The following is a 19,066-nucleotide window of genomic DNA, read 5'->3' as shown; positions in this document are numbered from 1 at the left end:
ATGAACGGTGTATATTATGAACATGACCCCGTCAAGTTCATTGAACTTGAGAAAATCTCAATCCCATTTTAACATGTTATACGTGAGACATAAATTTATTTGATCCACTAGACACAAAATTAGGGAGCTAATAACTATAGTGATCTATTTGATTTTGAACTACAAATTTGGGAATTTAAATTTATATAAATTAAAAATGATTTGTTTCATTGTTTGACTCCAAGATATAAATTCAAGGGCCTAATTGACTCTTTGTTTATAATTTTAATTCAGCCACTCTGCGGAGTGCAGAGAAGCTGAAGAAAATGGTGACTCTGGTGGTGGCGACCGCCGTGGACCCGGCCTCCATCGGACCGGCATCGGCCCTCTTAGCCATGCCAGGCTGGCACCCTGGTCCTACCTGGCAGGTCAGTCAACCAACCCATTAATTTGAGTTTGTTTATTGTAAATTAAATTTGTTTGATTTATTAGAAAGAAAAGATTAAATTCTGATCAATAAAGTTGTCAAGAATTAAACTTTATCAAATTTTGGTTGGTGGGTATTGTGATTATTGCAGGAGGATGCACAGAGTTTCGTAAATAAGAATGTGAGGCTAATAAAATTAGAAACCAAATTAGTGAAAGAAGATGATTTAGATAAAAGATGGGAGGAGGCAACTGGTGAGTCTGTGGATGAGATCATCTTTCTCAGTAAGCATGTCGCCGCTTCGAATCGGCCTGCTCTCACTATCCATCCTATTGGTAATAATATTAATACACTTATACATCAACTTATATATAATTGATGAATGTGATTAATCTAATGATATGATTGTTAAGATTGATCTTAGTTGTTGCTTTGGCGGGTTCAGGTACTCCGCATGTAACCGAAGGCGAGGTTCTGGTTGCTGGTGGAAAGCCTAGATGGGCAGCACCTCCGAATCCTAGAATTGGGCCGTGGTTAAGACTATTAAGATGCATTGCTGCGTCACATAATCTCTCTCCGGAATTCGAGGTGGTGATTTCTTGTTGACATGCATTTTGCGCTTTTGTTATTTTTAATGCATGTGATGCAGTTAGGAAATGGCATAACATGTTTTGGAATTGAACTAAATGAAACATACTGGCTTCTTTTGATATGGTTTATGATATGCTAGGTTACATTGGAAGCTACTCATCATGGACCAGTTACTAATTCACCAACCATGTTTGTAGAGATTGGTAACCTTCTAATTAGCAATTTTTTAAAGTTGCCTCGTCGAAATACTGTTACATTTTCCCCTCAAGAGGATGATCAATTAACAAAATTTTGATGTTTCTACCTTCAATTTCATTTCCTTTTGGATATTGATTGACATGATTGTGCTGGTGTAGGTTATTAATTATTGTGTTATGATATCTCTAGGTAGTACAGAGGAGTACTGGAGGAGGCAGGATGCTGCACAGGCCATTGCTTTGGTTTGTATTTATCTGTTTCTAGCTGTAAAATTACTAAAATTCATAGCTTGTTTGACTGCTTTAACGATTATGAAAGGTGGGAAAAACGTAGTTGAGTAAGAAGCTTAAGACAAGGATGAACCTAGTGGATTGTCTGTACAATATGAACAGTTTTAGTGTTTGAATTTTGGGATCTATGGTACTTTATGCACAAATAAAAAGTAAAGTAATTGCAACTAGTCATCACTGTATTCATAACGGTAGTCTGCACATTGTGCATAACCAGAAATACAAGTATCCTTGGACTGTGACTTCTTATTACAACTGTACATTCACCTACAGTTGGCTGAACGGCTTTATTTGACTGCTCTAAGCTTATTCATCTAATTTTTCATACTTTTAAGACATTGCTTTCCTGATAAATTAACACTTCTTTGCATCTTATTTCGAAAGCTGTGCCCTTTTCTCTGTGGTTAATACATTGCTTTTTGCTCTATGCATATAAGTCGGAATGTAACAAATATCATGTTCAAAGTTCATCAATGGTAGAGCCATGCTGCTAGTTGTGTAACAAAATTATTCATGTGGTTTTTGAAGTTAGTCTGGCAAGGATTAGGTCTTGGAGAAGGAACTGCCGTGGGAGACTGGATTAGGTACATAGCTAAAATTTACCGTAGCAACTGCTTGACATGGAGAATATATTTGTCGCATTTCATTAAACTTAGCCCTTTTCTATCTTACAACGCAAAGAAATAATGATTTTAATAATAACTAACATAGATGCATTTCTTATTTTGGCTGTAATGTATGCAGGAATGACAGCAAAAATAAAATCCTTTTAGGAATAGGTGGTGGCCATTATGTGCCACGGCATATGGATGTTGTTCTGTAAGTTTCCACTTTTGAAATCAGCCATTCAAGCTGTCTTGAGTTGTTACTTTCTTGGTTAATTCAAATGCCATTTTTTTTGCTTTTAATTTAAATTTTACTTGTTCAGGAAAGATGGTGTTTGGGTCGGCCATCTGCTATCTGGATATTCCTTGCTGATGGAAGATCCTGCCCAATTAAAAGCGCTAACAAAGGCTGATGCTGTGAAAATGACATGGAAGGAAGCGATCAAAGTTGCATTTGAAGCTACCAAGCTGGCTTTTCCAGGAGGAGAAGTTATAGCACATCTTGATCACAAGTTAGTCATTGAATTAATTTCTTTCATTATTAGCTTTACACAATCTGAAAATTCACTCTAGAATCAATATGTTTTATGTTTTTTAAAGTGTATTTTGGGCATCAAAAATCGCCACTTAGAAAAGAACCATATGCCTTTTGTTTTGAAAACCAAAAGCTAACACCCATCCTTTTGTGAAATCTGCATAACCACAAAAATACATATATATGTGCAGTGAACTTAAATCAATTTAGAAACCAATCAAAGGGATCTAAAGGTACGACAATTTGTTTCTTATAATGAAGCCCCCATGATGCATCAGTTTAGAAGATGAAACAATATGTATATAACATTTTCTTTGGTAGGAACTACTTTTCTGACTAAACATTTCTGTAAAAATTGGGGTTCAATCCGACATGTCAAAAAATTTATCCTTCTTTAGTTCTAGGCTAGCATAAATTCAGTAGAACTTCCCCCCTTCAAATTCCCTGCCTTTGCGAAACGAAGACATGTATATCAAACAATTTAGTTTCTTGGAATAAACAGCAGTGCATGTGACAATAATCAGTCGACAAACCATGCAAGTTAGGGTTGAAGTACATTAAAGATGCATTGTGTTGTGGTACAAAATATATTTGAGAAAGGTGGTGTTCTTCTTTCTTTGAACCGATTCTATTGGATGTCAAGGAGTTGCATTTTGTTTATGTTTCCTGTTCTCAAAAACTATACTACTTGTTTCACTCGAAAGGTTTGTAGTCTTTTTTCTTGTTTGCAGAACACGCCATCTTGCTAATGCTATTTGTGAATGCAGGAGTTTCAAAAGTTGGCAGAGGAATGCAGTTACAAGTTTCTTGGTGGAGCAGAACATAAAGATTGGCAAACCTGGTGACTTTTGATCTTGGTAGAAAAGTTGGTATAGTTTTTAAAATAATTCTTTTGTCAATCTTGTCCATAACTATTTCATTCCAAAATGAATTGACAATTATTCTATTTCATTTCTAATGGAAGCCAAACTTAATTTGTGTTGTTCCCTAATTCTAGTTACTTAATTCCAAAGATATTAAATAATTAAATTTCCTTAGAATGGGGAATGAAGTGCAACAGTGTTACTATTTTTCTTACCAAACCCCTATTTCAATAATGAATGATATGTTTTTGTAAATTTGCATCTTGAATGGCTATGTTGTAGAAAAACTTCTCGATTCTTACGTTTCGGTATTCCATCTTTAGAAACACTTCTGAAACTGTGAAAATTTATATTTATTACCTATTTGTTTAAAAAATGTTGTTTTGTTGCTCCCCGTTTTAGCACTTCTCCATTTCAATATCTCTGTTTGCATGCAACATATAGTTGAACAGTATGATTCTAGGCTAGAGTAGCATTATGTTCCTCAAAGCTGTTTTGCAGTTGATTCTCAATAGTCCAACGGATATGCTGATTTATCAGATAATATAAACTGACGCTGTACTGCCTTAGCCGAACCTTGAAGGTGAGCTTATCTAAGAGTGTGCATGAGATACTTTTTTTGTTCTTTTTCTACAGTTGAATGAACTGAACAATTGATTGTCATGTTTCCGTAAATCATATGCGTATTTAAAATTGTTTTTGTCTCCAGAATACCGATTCTGCAACCGTTTAGGACCGTAAATGCATGATGTCACTTCTACAGCTTTTGTCCAAAACAGGTGAGTTAAATACAATTCTGCATTGACTTGGTAATTTTCTAGATATTTTCCATCCTTTTTTATTTCCAGACTTTTGTAGTATGAAATGTAGACAAAATAGCAGAGAAGGAGCATCCTTTCTTATAGTCTTATAAAAACCGTAGTCAACAATCTTCTGCTGTCCACAGTCAATATAAAAATATTCTCATTTATGTTATTCTAATATTGAAGCATGCATTACGTTCGATTCTTCAACATAATGAACATTCAAACATTGAACTGTTAACATGTGGATGGAAAAAAATATGTTAGAATGTGGAAATTTAGTTTCCGAAAAATCAAAAACGTATTTGAGGGAAAACAAATTTTCTTCCCTTTGAAAATCTTGCAAAGATTATGTACCACCCAAGAAACTTACCCTCTATTATATCAGTGTTTAAAGAACCAGCCGGTTCAACCGATTTAGGTTCTATCAGTCCAGTTCAGTTCTTCCCCAAAATTTGGATTTTTAGTTCAACCTCTTTGAACTGGGAAAAATTACAAAAATTGAAAAATTCATTGAAATAATTGAACTGCAACAACTATCTGGTTCTGTATTTGTTAGTTAAATTTTTACTATTTTCTCAATCTATTTGCTTGTTAAAATTCTATATATATGTTTAAATTTTAAAAATGTTAACCTACTCTAGAAATATATGCACATATGATATATAGTTTATAAATATATTCTCTTTTATTTAATTGGTTAAGGCGGCGGTCAAACCGGTTGAACTGCTAACCAATGGCCACATCGGTCCAGCCGCAGTTCAATTTTTAAAATACTGCTCTATATATTTGTGGAACTACCCCTTCTCTAAATACTCTCACAACTAGAACAAACTCAATTCACTTCTTGCTTGCATTAACCATGGCACTAGATAGCAAGATTATGCTTCTCTTTGCACTTATGGTATTTTCCTCGAGCTATACCGAGGCATTGAAATCCAAGATCACCAACATACAGTTTTACATGCATGATATTGTTGGTGGACCGAATCCAACTGCTGTCCGGGTCGCAGGACGGACCAACTTCACGAGCCCAGACCCAATTGCAGCTTCGTTCGGATCCATTTTTGTGATAGACAATCCGCTCACGGTCTCACCAGAACCCAATTCTACCGTCGTAGGGCGTGCACAAGGGATATATGCTATGTCTTCACAAAAAGATGAGTTTAGTCTTCTCATGACACTAACGTATGTGTTCATTACCGGCCGTTACAATGGTAGCACATTTAGCGTAGTTGGCCGGAATCCAGTAATGAGTGAGGTGAGAGAAATGCCAGTCATTGGTGGCACGGGAATATTCCGGTTAGCTCAGGGATATTGCTTTGCAAAGACGCATTCAATGGATCAAATGGATGCAATTATTGGATACAACGTGACTTTATTACATTATTAAGTTAGAATCATTTTCAATCATATATATACTATTCAATTTTTCATTTTCGAGTTTTTCATATGTAGAATTATGGTATTCAAATTCCGACTAATTCCGAGTTATAGTCGAGATGTCGTATAATAATAAAGCATTTGATTTTTCATTTTATTTCCTTGGCTCATAAAATACCAATAAATCAAACATTCAACATTTTTCCCCTCTCCAAAACAATTTAGAAAACATAATTAATTACAATTACTAAAGAAGGTAATTATTTTTCCTTTACCATGTATAGAATCATAACTGATTTATTAAGCAGTCATGGGTTGATACTGTAACTCCCTTATTTAAGCATTCTTAAATTTTTTTTTTCAAATTCAAAATGTTCATTTCCCTCTCCTAGTAATTTTCTCCATTCTCTCACTACTTAATTTCTCACCTTTTACTATAATTTCTTGAAAAGAAAATTAAACAAAAATGTCCACAAATTGGCCAATTACAAAATTGATTAGATGGAGAATTAAAGATTGGATTTCTTGTTTCTTGGCATGCAGGTTTCCTCTAGGTACATAATAAAATTAACTATAAGAATCAAGAATAAAATAATTCGCTAATTTTATTTATGATCGTTCAAATTTTGTTGATGATTCTTGCAGATAATGAACAGCCTCAACAGCTACCAATCAAGAACATGGTTTATGAAAACAAAAAATTATCAACGCAAAATAAAAGCAGAAAAGAAAAACATGATTCAGTTCATTTTCAAGATGAGGAATTTATAGTTTTTTGCTTCAGAGAAGATGGTGCATTTGATGTTGTTAAAGATTACAAGTCGGATTCTGCTAATAAAAATTCAAGATCTGTTAATAGAAAGGTGAGTAAAATTTTCTGAATTTATTTTGTTTTTTTTTTAGCAAATGAGTTAAAATAATGATTGGTTTTATGATATTTGTTATTTTGTGTTGAAAAGCAGCTTAATTATGGTGAAGTTGTAGAAACAGTTAGAGATGGCAGCAATGGAAAAAGGTCAATTGCATATGGAATTGATTCTTGCTTGAAAAATGGGGAAGGGATTAATCTTGTTGAAGAGGTACTCAAAATTTCTCCACTTCTCTATATTCTTGATAGGTGACTATAGTTTTTTACAATTTGGTTACTGTTCTTTCATTTTGACAATTTTCATTTTTCTAAAAACGGAAGGTTACTATGGTAATTCTGCTAATAATTGCTTATGTGGTAACGAAATAATTGGGTGTCGCCTAATTTTCTGTTGACCACGTAAGCGATAATTCCCCTAAATTCACTAAGAAAAGAGGGTTATCAAAATATTAAATATAAGACGAGCATAACCGAAATGTGAAAAGCCTATAGTTAGTACCCGTAAAAAAATTAACTCGCTCGCTTACTATGTAATTTTATGTGCTTATATATCTTCTGAAGAAAATGAATCAATTTTTTAAAAAAACATATAATAAGTAAACAGGATCAATCATCTTCGATTCGATATGGTTTGGTTTTTCGATCGGTTCGATCAGGTGTGAATCCTAGTTCGAGCTAATTTACTCAAAAAATGAAAAGTTTTAGCTCATTGCTTTTTAGGGTGAGGAAGAACAATGCAACAACCTGGATATAAAATCACCATCTGTTACCAGGACAAGAAGCTACCAACTAGAAGAAACCGAAAATTGCAGGGCTTTATCCGTAGAATCGACAGATTCTAACCAATCAGAGAGCAGCACAGGATCATTTTCCTTTCCTGCGTAAGTCTAAAGTTTATTAAAAAAGAAAAGCTTGTCTTGTTGAGCTCAAACTCAAGTACTGAACCTCGTAGTGTGTTTTATTTTGTGTGCAGATTGCATTGGGAGCTGATGGGTAGTCCAGTACAAATGCCAAGAACAGAGAGAATCTGCACAAGGAAGCATAATAAGGTGTCTTGCGCTCGATTTCAGTGCTGTAGATTCTGATAATTGTCCAGGAAATTGGGTTGAACATATTGTTATTCACTTGCCATTTATTAACAATAACAATTTCATAATTATTCATTTCAATTCACAAAGTATCACGATATTCAGAATTTACGGTCCAGCACTAGACGGTCCAACACAATGAGAGGCAAGTATTGTGATAGCTGAATAAGACAAAAATGACTTGTTAACTGATGAATTGGTTAAAGTAAAAATAGGCTACACGTTTGAACATTATATTTTAAAATTTATTTATACTAAATTAAAATAATAAATTTATTATATAAATAATGATATTATATTTTAAATTTAGATTTAAATATAATTTATTTGGTTTATATTATCCATTATTTTATTTTATTAAATTTATGCATATTTAATTGCTCTATATTAAACAGTTGAATATTAAAAGAATAATTTTAGGTTTAATTAGTTATATATGTGACGATGGAAAAAGAAAAAAATAGCCTATTAGTTATCTATATATATATACTATTATATTATATTATACTATATATAAAAGTACGGATGGGAGGGGGGGACAGACAAATTTACTGAATAATCCTTTTCAGTTCACTAATAAATAAAGGTTTTATAGTTATTAACTATAGTTATTTAATTAATCACTATTGTATTAAAGTCCTAATTAGAATAGGTAGTTAAATTATCTCCAATTTAGTTTTTAGTATGTAAAAAATAACTAAATTGTCTCCAAATTAGTAGGAATACCTATCTTTTAGTTTGATTGAACTAAGAATTAAAATACTGTATTTGGTCAATATAATATTATTTAAATTTCTATTTTATTATTTTTAAAAATATTATTAATCAAATTAAGTTAATTATTTAATTATGGTTATTATAAAACCAAAAGAAAAATAGATTCAGTATGAAAAAAAATTAATAACCGAATATATTATATTTACTTTTACAAAAATTCTTAACTAATTTAATATTAATTAGAAATAAAAAATTGATATAATCATAATAAATTTACTAATATATTCATTGACGAGTTACGTTACGAGCCACGTGCGTAGCACGTAATGCGAAACTAGTATAAATAAATAAATGAGGAGCAAGTCAATGTGGAACATTTGTTTTATTGCTTTTTATTTGGATCCCGTAATAGTTGTTTTGTAACCTACAAACATATTTTTCTAAAAGTTAAATGTTTATCTTATTAGCTTTGTCCTCTAGCGCTGGACCATAGATTGAGCCCCGGTTGTTTTCTTTCGAAGTAAATATTTACTCCCTCCGATCATGGCATACTAGCATATTATCCGCGCGATGCCGCGGTTTATTAAAATTTATATTATTATTATTATTATAAATTTAATAATATTTTTATGGATTAATGTTACTATATAATATGGTGTTTTTCACTTTTTTATTTAAACATAAATTACAAAATATCTTTATCTAATAGCACAACTTTTTATTATGTGGCATATATAGTATAAATGTCTAAAACGACTTTGTTTCGGTCATCCACACAACAAAAAACGATGTTATTTTACAAAAAGTAAAGCATAAAATACATATCAAACTATAAAATAAAAAGTTTAGAAAGGTTGTGCTAAATGATGAGACAAATTGTAATTTATGCTTAAAATAAAAAAACGCAAAAGATTGTTTTCTTTAACACCATTTAAAAAATAATGGTGATGTAGAAATATTTTATCACATAAAAAAAATTATACTATTACTTTTAAACGGAGGAAGTAATGTTTTATCATATTATGAAAATATCAATATTAATATAATCTAGTTATTTTTAATCTTAACTAATTTAATATATAAAATATTATTAATTATCTAAACAAAAAAGTAGATAAAGTATATATAATAATTTATCTATTTAACAATTTAATTACTTAAAATTAAAAGATTTATGATAGAAAAATATAATGAATCATGATGAAAATTATATAAAAAAAAGTCGTCACACCAATAAAAAAATAAAAGTAAAGTTAAATTCAATTATAATTTTAAATTCATTGTGGGAACAAATATTTGTTTTCAATCTCGCTTTACTTTTTTATTTTGTTTTATTTATATTACCTCAACTTCTAAGTTTTTAAAATAAATATATATGCGAAGTCTGACCACGACATTCCCAAAATGGTAAACCGTTGCTTTTAATTTCTAATTTTGATCATCGATTAAATAATCAAAATCGGACAATATGTTATTTAAAATAAAAAGCATTCCAGTTTTTTTAATAATTAAACAACATTAATTTTATAAATTGTATCACTTAATTAATCTATAATTATGTACCTTAATAGAAATTTTATTAAGAAAATAAATATAAGTAAACATTTATTTTATCAAAGTTCAAAATATAAAATAAATTAAGAATATTCATATATATTATAAGTTTAATTTAAAGTTATCATGTTTAAAATTATTTATTTACATTAAATATTTAAATTTAAAAGAATTTCGTCCAAAATAATTCTAGATCAAATTTAATAATTATATTCCAAAAAATAAATAAATTACTAAATATAAAAATTAAAAATATATTTTTTGGGATAAAAAATATTATTATTTTAAAATAATTTAAGTAGTACTTATATAATGATGTTGATACTTTTATTATAAACGTTTTTATGTTACGAAGCAGCCAAATTTTTTATTGTATTTAATTTTTTTATGTAATATAAGACAAACTATTAGCAATAGAAAAAAAATATTTATATTTAAGTTGTAGCATATAAATTGATTTATTTTTTATATATCTAAGTTAATAATTATATTTTACTGTGAAGAAAAAAATTTAAATTATAAAGCCACTTTATCATTTTTAATTTTTAAAATTTTACATATATGAAGTTTTAATTCATTTTATTACACTATATATCTTTAAATTACAAATACACATAATTCATCTATATATAACAATTTTTTTTATAAAATTCAAAATAAAATATATATACTTTCATAATTAAAATATAATTATAGTCACTATTGTATTTTTTTCTTTCCTAATTAATAAAATAAATTGTATAAAATATTATTTCATAAAACAAAAATTACAATTTTTTTTAAATTTTCCAAAAATAATTAATTTGTTGAAAAATAAATTTTAAAGACTGAAGTGTAACTTTTATTATATTAAAAAAGTTAAAACATTAACTTTCCCACTCTTTTTTGGCTTATTAGGCATTAGCTTTGACAAAGAAAAAGAAATGTTGACTTTATGGCTTATTTCTATGTCGTTTCCAACCATTTTAAATGTGCACCATATCCATTTTGCTTTCATTATTTTTGCCGTTTGTTCATTTTGCTTTTATTTTTTTGCCGTTATTAGCTTTGACAAAGAAAAAGAAATGTTGACTTTATGGCTTATTTCTATGTCGTTTCCAACCATTTTAAATGTGCACCATATCCATTTTGCTTTCATTATTTTTGCCGTTTGTTCATTTTGCTTTTATTTTTTTGCCGTTTGTCCTTGATGTCGTTTGTTCCTTAGGTTTCATGTATAGTATAATATAATTGAGTGCCATTCTTGACGAGTTCATGAACTCTTGACGTTTGGGGGGCTTTGATCCAACGCTTTAGCAGAATATTATCTAATGCATACACCATTTGAACTATTGGTATACCAAGAAATATCAATCAAGGGCAGGAAGGAGATGAATATGCATGAGTCGAATTATTTGAGATTAACTTGAAAAATATTTTTAAATTCGAGTTAATTGACATATGAAGTTCAATGATCAAGATCTACACAAATTCCCAAATATTTTTTTTTGGTATTCTTTATAAATATATGCATTTACAAAAATATCTTAACTTTTATGTAAAAAGGGTGATTTTAAAATATTTATACAAAAATCAAATTGAATAGACCCGAGTCAAGCTTGATTTTCAATTATTTTACCAAGTTCAACCTCCTAAAATAAATGAGTCTAAATCAAGTTTAAAATTTTCAATTTTAAAATCGAATCAAAATTAATCTTCACGAAGTTTCGACTCGGAATAGATTACAGCTCGACATAAAAATGTTAACGAGGCCATGCATTAATCAGGCGGAGTACAGAACTACAGATCATTAAATTAGAAGTATATCTCAAACGAAAACATAGAAGTATATAAACATCAGACAACAAGATTCATAGGCAGGCCAATGGTCAACCAGTATTTAAAAAAAAAAGATGAGTAGTAAAAAGAATATGTTACAGTAAATGTGAAGCCTATTAATCATAATACATGTTGGACCTAATGTGCATATGCTCTATATGAAACTGGTGAAACCGCACCGCTCTGAATATCATTATCATTGCCAGCATTTTTACTGTCAGGTCTCAAAACAAAAGAATGAAGATGGAGTCTTGCCCTGGCTGCAGCAGCAATGGATTCTTCATCTTGCTTTTCCTTTACGGTAGCAATAGCAGCAACATAAGCTTGTCTCGCTTCTTCCATTTTCTGCATTTCCCCGTCGTCCATATAGTCCTAAAGAATAACAAATATAAATATTTCATTTGCACATGCAACCAACAAGTGTGACTTATATAGCCATCGAAGTTTTAACCACATAATGCTATAAACTGAATAACTGAACCAAACCGACAGTTTGGTTTAAAAAAAAAAAAGAAAACGAAGAAAACAGAAAACATAATGAATTTGCAAAATTAAAAGGGACTATGAGCTTACAATATCAGGAAGATAATCTAAATAATGCGGTTTGACATCATAGTCTTCCAAAGTTTTCATCGATTCATTGTTTGTTAATTCTTCAAATAACGCCATCATTGATGAAATGTCTCCTTGTATAGATTCTAGCTCTTCCTGGAGCTTGTCCACTTTTAAATTGGATTGTGTTGCTTCCCATTGTAACTTTTCTAGGGAAGCTTGCTTGTCCGCAAGCTTAATCTGTATAAATTACAGCTATTAATAACAAATGAAATGACTTCCAAATAGAGGGATTTTTGTGGTGGGGAAAGAACAAAGAGAGATTTCCAACAGATTTTATTTTAGGAATGTGGCTCTATTTGAACCTTATTTCTAGGAAAAGATAACTTGGACAATATCTGAATGATAAAAACAGTCAAAGGATCTAATATTCTCTAAAGAATGGAACAATAAAAAATAATGATAAACATTAAATTAAGGCACTGTTTTTACAAATTAAAATTTACACTGCAAATAACCGCCACTGATGAATAAAGTGAAATCGCAATTAATAGTGACTTGTTCAAACTGACAACAAACTAGGTAAAGAAAAAAGAAAAAAGATACCATAGATACGTTTATTCATGCTAATTTTATTTTCTAAAATTATGAATATTTAATTTAAAATCAAAGAATATTAATATTCTCGAGCTCCATGTTTGACTCATAACAAAAACAGCATGTTGAAATTCTTGTAGCACAGTGGAAAAAGATTTTCTATGTTTTGTTCCACTTTTAGTTAGTTATCCTAACTAATTCTGCCCCTAGGCTACAAATAGATCTTCAAGCTAAAGCCATCATCATGGTCCATATCAGGGCAAGTGGATCAAGTTGTATCATTGAAATTGCAAGAGGAAGACGTCATTATTACGAATGACCAAAGGTTCAAGCTAAAGCCTAAAATAAGCAATGCATGTAAAGGAGTAGATAAATACCTTAGCATCAGAAAGTTGTAATTGAGTAGACTTGATTACGGAATCCTTTTCTAAAGCCTGGTGTTTCAGCTCATCGAGTTTTCCATGAACAGTGTTCATCTGATTCTTTGAAATCTCTGCAGATTTCAGAAGTTCATCTTTCTCTGCTAACTTCATTTGCAAATCCTCCAATTGTTCCCTCAATGTGACTAGCTCTTCTAAGTCCTTTTCAGAAGTCAAAGACCTCGAGGAAAAGATTGAGAAGTTGTCAGAATCTTGATTATTACCTCCATCCTTATTATGGTCCTTGTCTCCACGTTCTCTCTTCTTTTTTGCCGGGATAGACTGAGATGCATTCCTCCCTTTAGGATCATTCAACTTCAATGATAAAAATATCAAAATCAGAAAATACTAAAACAAAAATCGATTGATAGCAAGTAAGCGTGCAGAAGATATAGATCATCCTGAGATCAGAAAATCAGAAATGCACAACGGTAGTAATAGTTGATTACATAATAAAAAAGATTAAAGCAACACCATGAGATATAATAACACCAATATGCATAATCATCATAAATCAATACGATGGTAATATGCAGTTAAACATTAGAATCAGCTTATCAGAAACATCATCAACCAATATACGATAAACAGAAATGTCAATGTCAAACCATTTTCAACACCCATCACTCTTAAGTCCTAATTTAAAGCACATTTCATTTTCAACGATCTAACGTCATAAACACAACTCGGGATTGTACTTCTAAACTCTAGAAATCTAACTTATGATACAAATATCCAATCTAGGGGCCTAAAACATTTTTAAAAATGAGGTCAAAGTTCAAACTCTTCTACAAGCAACCCCTAATTTCAATTTCAACTTGTTTCCTACAATGGATTCAAGAACAACTTCAAAGATGGCGCATTTCGTCATCAATCATACAAAATGTTGCTAGAAATTAAACAATTTGCAAACCACAAACAAATAATACAAAAAATAGTAAAGCAAATATTAAACACAAAATTAAAAATGAAATAAAAAAAACAAAACCTTTCTAGAAGGAGTCTTCGTATAAATCACAGAACCACGCCGAGTAAATGAACTGTTGTCTTTCCGATGCTACAAATAAAAAAAAATTAAACTTGAATTAATATAATGGTCCGTACAAATTATCAAAATAAAAGTAAAAATATTTTAAAGCGGGGACAAGTGAGAGATTACGATGAGGGACTCGACGAGAGGGACTATCTCAACGATGCTGTTGTAGAGGACAGGATCCATATTTCCAGATGTAGAATTCGACTGAGTTTGTCGAAGTGTCGTCGGGGAAGAGTTGTTGTTGTTGTTGTTGATAATGTCGTCGCCGGAAAGCCATGAGTTGGAGTCTCTGAAATTTGGATTTTCTACGACCAAATTTTGGTGTTGTCGTTGACGATGATTAGGTTTATACATTCTATTTTTGATTGAATTTTGAAGGAAATGAAAAGAAAATTAGAGAGTTAAGTGAGTGTTTAAAAGAGGGAGTAGACGGCTTTTTTCGGCAAAGACTTAATTTTGAATTTCTTGTTTCTTTTCCTCCTTTTTTACTCCATTTTGATTTGGCCAAATGTCTTAAAAAAGCCAAACCTTTCACAAAAATTTCACCAAAGTCCTGACTTTTCAATTTTGTCGATTTTGGCCAAAAACAAATTATTTGGTTTCAATTGTGGCCAACTCTTAATTTGATTTCAATTTGTCTATGTGAAGCCTATGTGACGCCTATGTGGCATGCCAAATATTGAAAGGTCATGACTTTTGTGAAACCAAATAATCCATTTTTGGTCAAAATCGACAAAATTGAAAAGTCATGACTTTTGTGAAATCAAATAATCAATTTTTGGTCAAAATCGACAAAATTGAAAGGTCGGGACTTTTGTGAAATTTTTATAAAAGGTTTGGCCTTTTAACAACATTTGACTTTTTGATTTTGGATATTGATTTTTTTTCTTTTTCTCGCAACATACAAACATGTAAAAATGGATTAACCCATTCTAAAGCCCTTAAATTATAAAAAATTTCTTAAAGCACTCCTTATTTTCTATATTTGACTGTTTCTAGCCCGTGTACTTTTATTGTTCGTCTTTTTTATTTCCTAGGTGGATGGACTGTTTACCGTATGGCTGCACTCTCCAATCAAGACTGTTACCTTAAGTTGGAATACAACATAGGAAACACATAGGATAAAGATTTTAGGTCCCTAATTATCTTTTTAACATTAGCAATTTTTAATGGTGTTTTTGCTGATGTGACGTGATATGACATATGGCACTCTCATCGAGTATCCAAGTCAGTGAAATTTTATCTAAAAATGTACCCATGTTGGTTTTGAAAAGAATTAAAATCTGATGCCCTGTATTGACACGTTTTAAGTCGTATTATTTTTGACATTTCGTATAAAGTTAGTGATTTTATATGTGATTAGCCCTTAAATCAATATATGACCAATGCAACTTAAGGTTTATTCTAATAGTACGATCCTAATGTGATAATTGTTGGGTTAATAAATTAGAATTAGAGTCTCAAATCCTCTCACTTCTCCCTTCATAAAAACTGCTAAAAGAATAAAAATGTACGACATGTACGATTCAAAATTACGGTAGTTTTTTAATCGTTAAGGAAGTAAGAAAAGTTGAAAGAAGAGACGTGAGAAATCCGTCGATTGGTTATACAACAAAGGTTTCTGCCTAAAAATTGTATTGTTTCTATTCATTAAGGTTAAAAATGCAGTAATCAAGATATGTAATTATAGTTGAATTTATTTGTGTTATAGATCTTACTAATTATTGTATTTGCATCAAAATAATTTGCTTACATGAACTACAAAATAATTATTGATTTTAGTATATTGTAAAAGATAAATTTACAAAACTAACTATAAAACTATACAACGATCTCATAAGATTAAAAATCAAAAGAAAATGTGAAAATATCTTAATATTTATTTACAGATTTGTATAAACAAATTTTTTATTTATTTATATTTTATTTATTTAAATTATGTTATATATTTCTACTTGTAAATTTTTTAAGTTTTTCATTTTCTTTATTTTCTTAATCACTTAATATTTAGAGTATATTGTTATTTTTAAAGACTTCATATCAACAAAAAAAGGGAGTCAATACTCTTGATTATATTAATCCTTGCTTAATCAGAGATATAACAAGTAAAATAAGTGAAAACATTAAAGGCTTAATTACTTAAAAACCACCCACCTTGAACTTTTTTTTCGTTTATACCATGACCTAGGAAAAAGTTCATTTATACCCTGACGTATGTGTTTATGTTTCACCTCTACCCCCGAGGCACTAAATTAACCTCTTTTCATTTTAAAAAAAGTTCAAAATAGTCCTTCATTTAGAGAAAAATTCATTTCTAATTAATCTCTAATTAGCTTAGGTCAAAAATGAAGAACTATTTTAAACTTTTTTCTTAATGAAAAGAGGTTAATTTAATGTCTCGGGGTAGAGGTGAAACATATATACATACGTCAGGGTATAAATGAACTTTTTCCTAGGTCAGGGTATAAACGAAAAAAAAGTTCAAGGTGAGTGGTTTTTAAGTAATTAAGCCAACATTAAAAAAAGACCTATTATGGTCACCGGTTTGGTTATAGTTTACTTTTATGCCTATATAATACAACTAAATCACATTGAATCAACACCAATAATCCATACAGAAATAAGCAACCAGTATGTATCAAAGTAGAAACATCTACTCCGGGCGTGGCTTAGTATGGCCTCAGTACGCCGGCCACCCACAACACCCATCTTGCGTTTTATTATTGGTGAAATCAATATCGAACAGCAGTTGTTCGTTGTGTCGGCGCGTTTGCAATACTTGGCACTACTTTTGTTTCCGTTGCAACGTTCGTATGCACTGTGGTTGCGTTTTAGATCCAAACGCTCAACCATATCCATGTCCACCTGATGCTCTTCGTGTATATCTAGCAGAATGTACGCGTTAAATATTTTACGGTACCGAACTGTAGGTTTTTTTATATTTTTATAGCCGGTATTTTGGTAGATTGATTTTTATTTTCATTACAACAAGGCGTAACTCATTCATTTCAGGTGAAGTTTTGTTTATGTGGCAAAGTAATGATTTTTTAATCCAACTTTTGACACGTAAGAACGTTAGTGAAATTATATATAAAAAACGATGTACGGAGAATCAACCATAAAAAATTAACATATGGAGAATCAACTACTAAAAAAATCGATGTACATAGGTTTATTCATTGAAAAGAACGACGGGTGAAGGATCATATATTGAAAAAACACGATAAATGAAGGATCAATACTATTGGATTTTTTTGCTACATAAGTAAAACTTCATATTAAATGAATGAGCAATTTTTATTGTAATGAAATTTTTTTTATCAAAACATAAACTAGTTATCGAAGTATAAAAAATCTAGAGTTCGGTAACCGTGTCCGTAATATATTTTATATCCGAAATGTTCCTAAGCCGTGTTATAAAAGTTCAGTGTCCGATAATTGATGTTTTGTGCAGTTTAATTTGTATGACGATCTGTAATATTCTATAGCTAATAAAATGATGTTTTCGATGATATTTATCTTATTTTATTTTTATTTATTGTGAGCGAGCTGTAATTTTTGTTTGATTGAATTTCTTTATGAAAAAAACTAATTAAATAGTATGTGATTTATTCAGTAACCGGAACTGTGGAAACCTTGCATCCTAACTCTTGATTATATTCTGGTGATACACCGAAAGGCATGCTATTCTGATTTTTAAATTTAATGTGGGTAAAATTATCTTAACAAAGTAGGGAAATGTTTGTAAGACAAATCCAAATTGCGCATCCTTTTCGCTATAACAATCACCACTCGAAGTCAAATCTTAGGAAAGTTCTCGGCAATTTTTAGGTACATTTGGGAGCCGGTGATCCTAGAATTTTTAGCTCCCGGTGAAGTTATGAATTGGTATATTAATATGAATTAGAGATCAGTTAGATTGGAAGGCGATGCCATTCTAATTTTACAGGCGATTAATTTGGGCTGTTGTTCATCGGCAATCAACTGAGGCGCATCTCTTTAGCACTTTAGAACTTTTTTAGCTCCACTTCTTTTAAGCATATTAGAAGGACTCTCAATAGGGAGGCGCGTCTCTTGGCGCAAGAAGCCAAGGCAAGATTTAGCTATTTTTTGTATCATGAATATTAATTCATTAATTTGTATTTATATTTCGTTTATCTATCTATATATCTATATCTTAGACAAAAAAATACGTCCCTCGAAGCTCATATTCCTAATCTTTTTTTTTTTTACCAAAGATAGAATTCATTGATGAAGAGTAAATTACATTGGAAAGTCATATAACAAAGTTAATATATGATCTTTCAATTTTGATCTAAAATACTAACAAAAAACCCAAGATACAAGCAAAAAATAAATCGAAATTAAGCAAATCTAAACATCGATTTCGCATAAAAGGACCGAACAAGAACTTAAGAGTGAAGTTCCGTTGGAGCGGGTCTTTGATTTGTCCTTCCGATTTGACCGGCAAACCGCTTGATCCGTTGAAGCTAAGTATTTCCGATCCTCATCTTCAATGAAGTTCTAAAAAGTTAGAACAATACCCATCCAAAAATTTTAGATCTACAAAAATTTGACTATGAAGCTTGAACAATCACTTGAGATTCTTGATAGATCTAAAAACACACACCATAAAAACATAAAAACATAAACTTTCAAGCAAAAAAAAACACTAAAATCCATACCGAAAAAGCTATTAAACGGATAAATTTATTGAAATAAGGCTTAAGTTTATAAAAGATT

The 19,066-nt window shown here is 30.6% G+C and overlaps 4 protein-coding genes across 7 annotated transcripts; 3 read left to right on the top strand and 1 right to left on the bottom strand.

The window, feature by feature from the left end:
• The first annotated feature begins 247 nt into the window (after positions 1-247).
• Positions 248-3,611, top strand: LOC126674205 (D-aminoacyl-tRNA deacylase-like). 2 transcript variants are annotated; one of them, XM_050368618.2, is made up of 9 exons: positions 248-407; positions 558-741; positions 852-994; positions 1,137-1,200; positions 1,385-1,437; positions 2,014-2,069; positions 2,230-2,304; positions 2,414-2,602; positions 3,393-3,611. In XM_050368618.2, exons 1-9 carry the CDS (start codon positions 306-308, stop codon positions 3,475-3,477), a joined length of 951 nt encoding a protein of 316 aa, XP_050224575.1. In that variant the 5' UTR covers positions 248-305; the 3' UTR covers positions 3,478-3,611. The 2 variants fall into 2 exon arrangements, with proteins under 2 accessions (XP_050224575.1, XP_050224576.1); XM_050368619.2 differs by lacking the exons at positions 1,137-1,200; positions 2,014-2,069.
• Positions 3,612-3,726: 115 nt separating this feature from the next.
• LOC126674208 (dirigent protein 23-like) lies at positions 3,727-5,831 on the top strand. Of its 2 annotated transcripts, none has more exons than XM_056105169.1 (2): positions 3,727-4,071; positions 4,198-5,831. In XM_056105169.1, the coding sequence occupies exon 2, from the start codon at positions 5,154-5,156 to the stop codon at positions 5,682-5,684; it is 531 nt and encodes a 176-aa protein (XP_055961144.1). In that variant the 5' UTR covers positions 3,727-4,071; positions 4,198-5,153; the 3' UTR covers positions 5,685-5,831. The 2 variants fall into 2 exon arrangements, with proteins under 2 accessions (XP_055961144.1, XP_055961145.1); XM_056105170.1 differs by lacking the exon at positions 3,727-4,071 and having other exon boundaries at positions 4,198-4,267; positions 5,250-5,831.
• Positions 5,832-5,932: 101 nt separating this feature from the next.
• Positions 5,933-7,711, top strand: LOC126674206 (protein BREAKING OF ASYMMETRY IN THE STOMATAL LINEAGE). 2 transcript variants are annotated; one of them, XM_050368621.1, is made up of 5 exons: positions 5,933-6,228; positions 6,320-6,537; positions 6,637-6,753; positions 7,263-7,423; positions 7,516-7,711. In XM_050368621.1, exons 1-5 carry the CDS (start codon positions 6,141-6,143, stop codon positions 7,625-7,627), a joined length of 696 nt encoding a protein of 231 aa, XP_050224578.1. In that variant the 5' UTR covers positions 5,933-6,140; the 3' UTR covers positions 7,628-7,711. The 2 variants fall into 2 exon arrangements, with proteins under 2 accessions (XP_050224578.1, XP_050224577.1); XM_050368620.1 differs by having other exon boundaries at positions 6,634-6,753.
• A 3,924-nt stretch (positions 7,712-11,635) lies between these two features.
• Positions 11,636-14,807, bottom strand: LOC126671005 (protein MICROTUBULE BINDING PROTEIN 2C). Its single transcript, XM_050364695.1, has 5 exons — positions 14,447-14,807; positions 14,276-14,344; positions 13,246-13,602; positions 12,293-12,511; positions 11,636-12,091 (listed from the first exon to the last, which is right to left on the bottom strand). The coding sequence occupies exons 1-5, from the start codon at positions 14,675-14,677 to the stop codon at positions 11,858-11,860; spliced, it is 1,110 nt and encodes a 369-aa protein (XP_050220652.1). The 5' UTR covers positions 14,678-14,807; the 3' UTR covers positions 11,636-11,857.
• Between the last annotated feature and the right edge of the window lie 4,259 nt (positions 14,808-19,066).

Source organism: Mercurialis annua, linkage group LG3 (assembly GCF_937616625.2).
Source record: "Mercurialis annua linkage group LG3, ddMerAnnu1.2, whole genome shotgun sequence".
Classification (NCBI taxonomy): Eukaryota; Viridiplantae; Streptophyta; class Magnoliopsida; order Malpighiales; family Euphorbiaceae; genus Mercurialis; species Mercurialis annua.
This window is presented reverse-complemented; position numbering and strand designations above follow the sequence as displayed.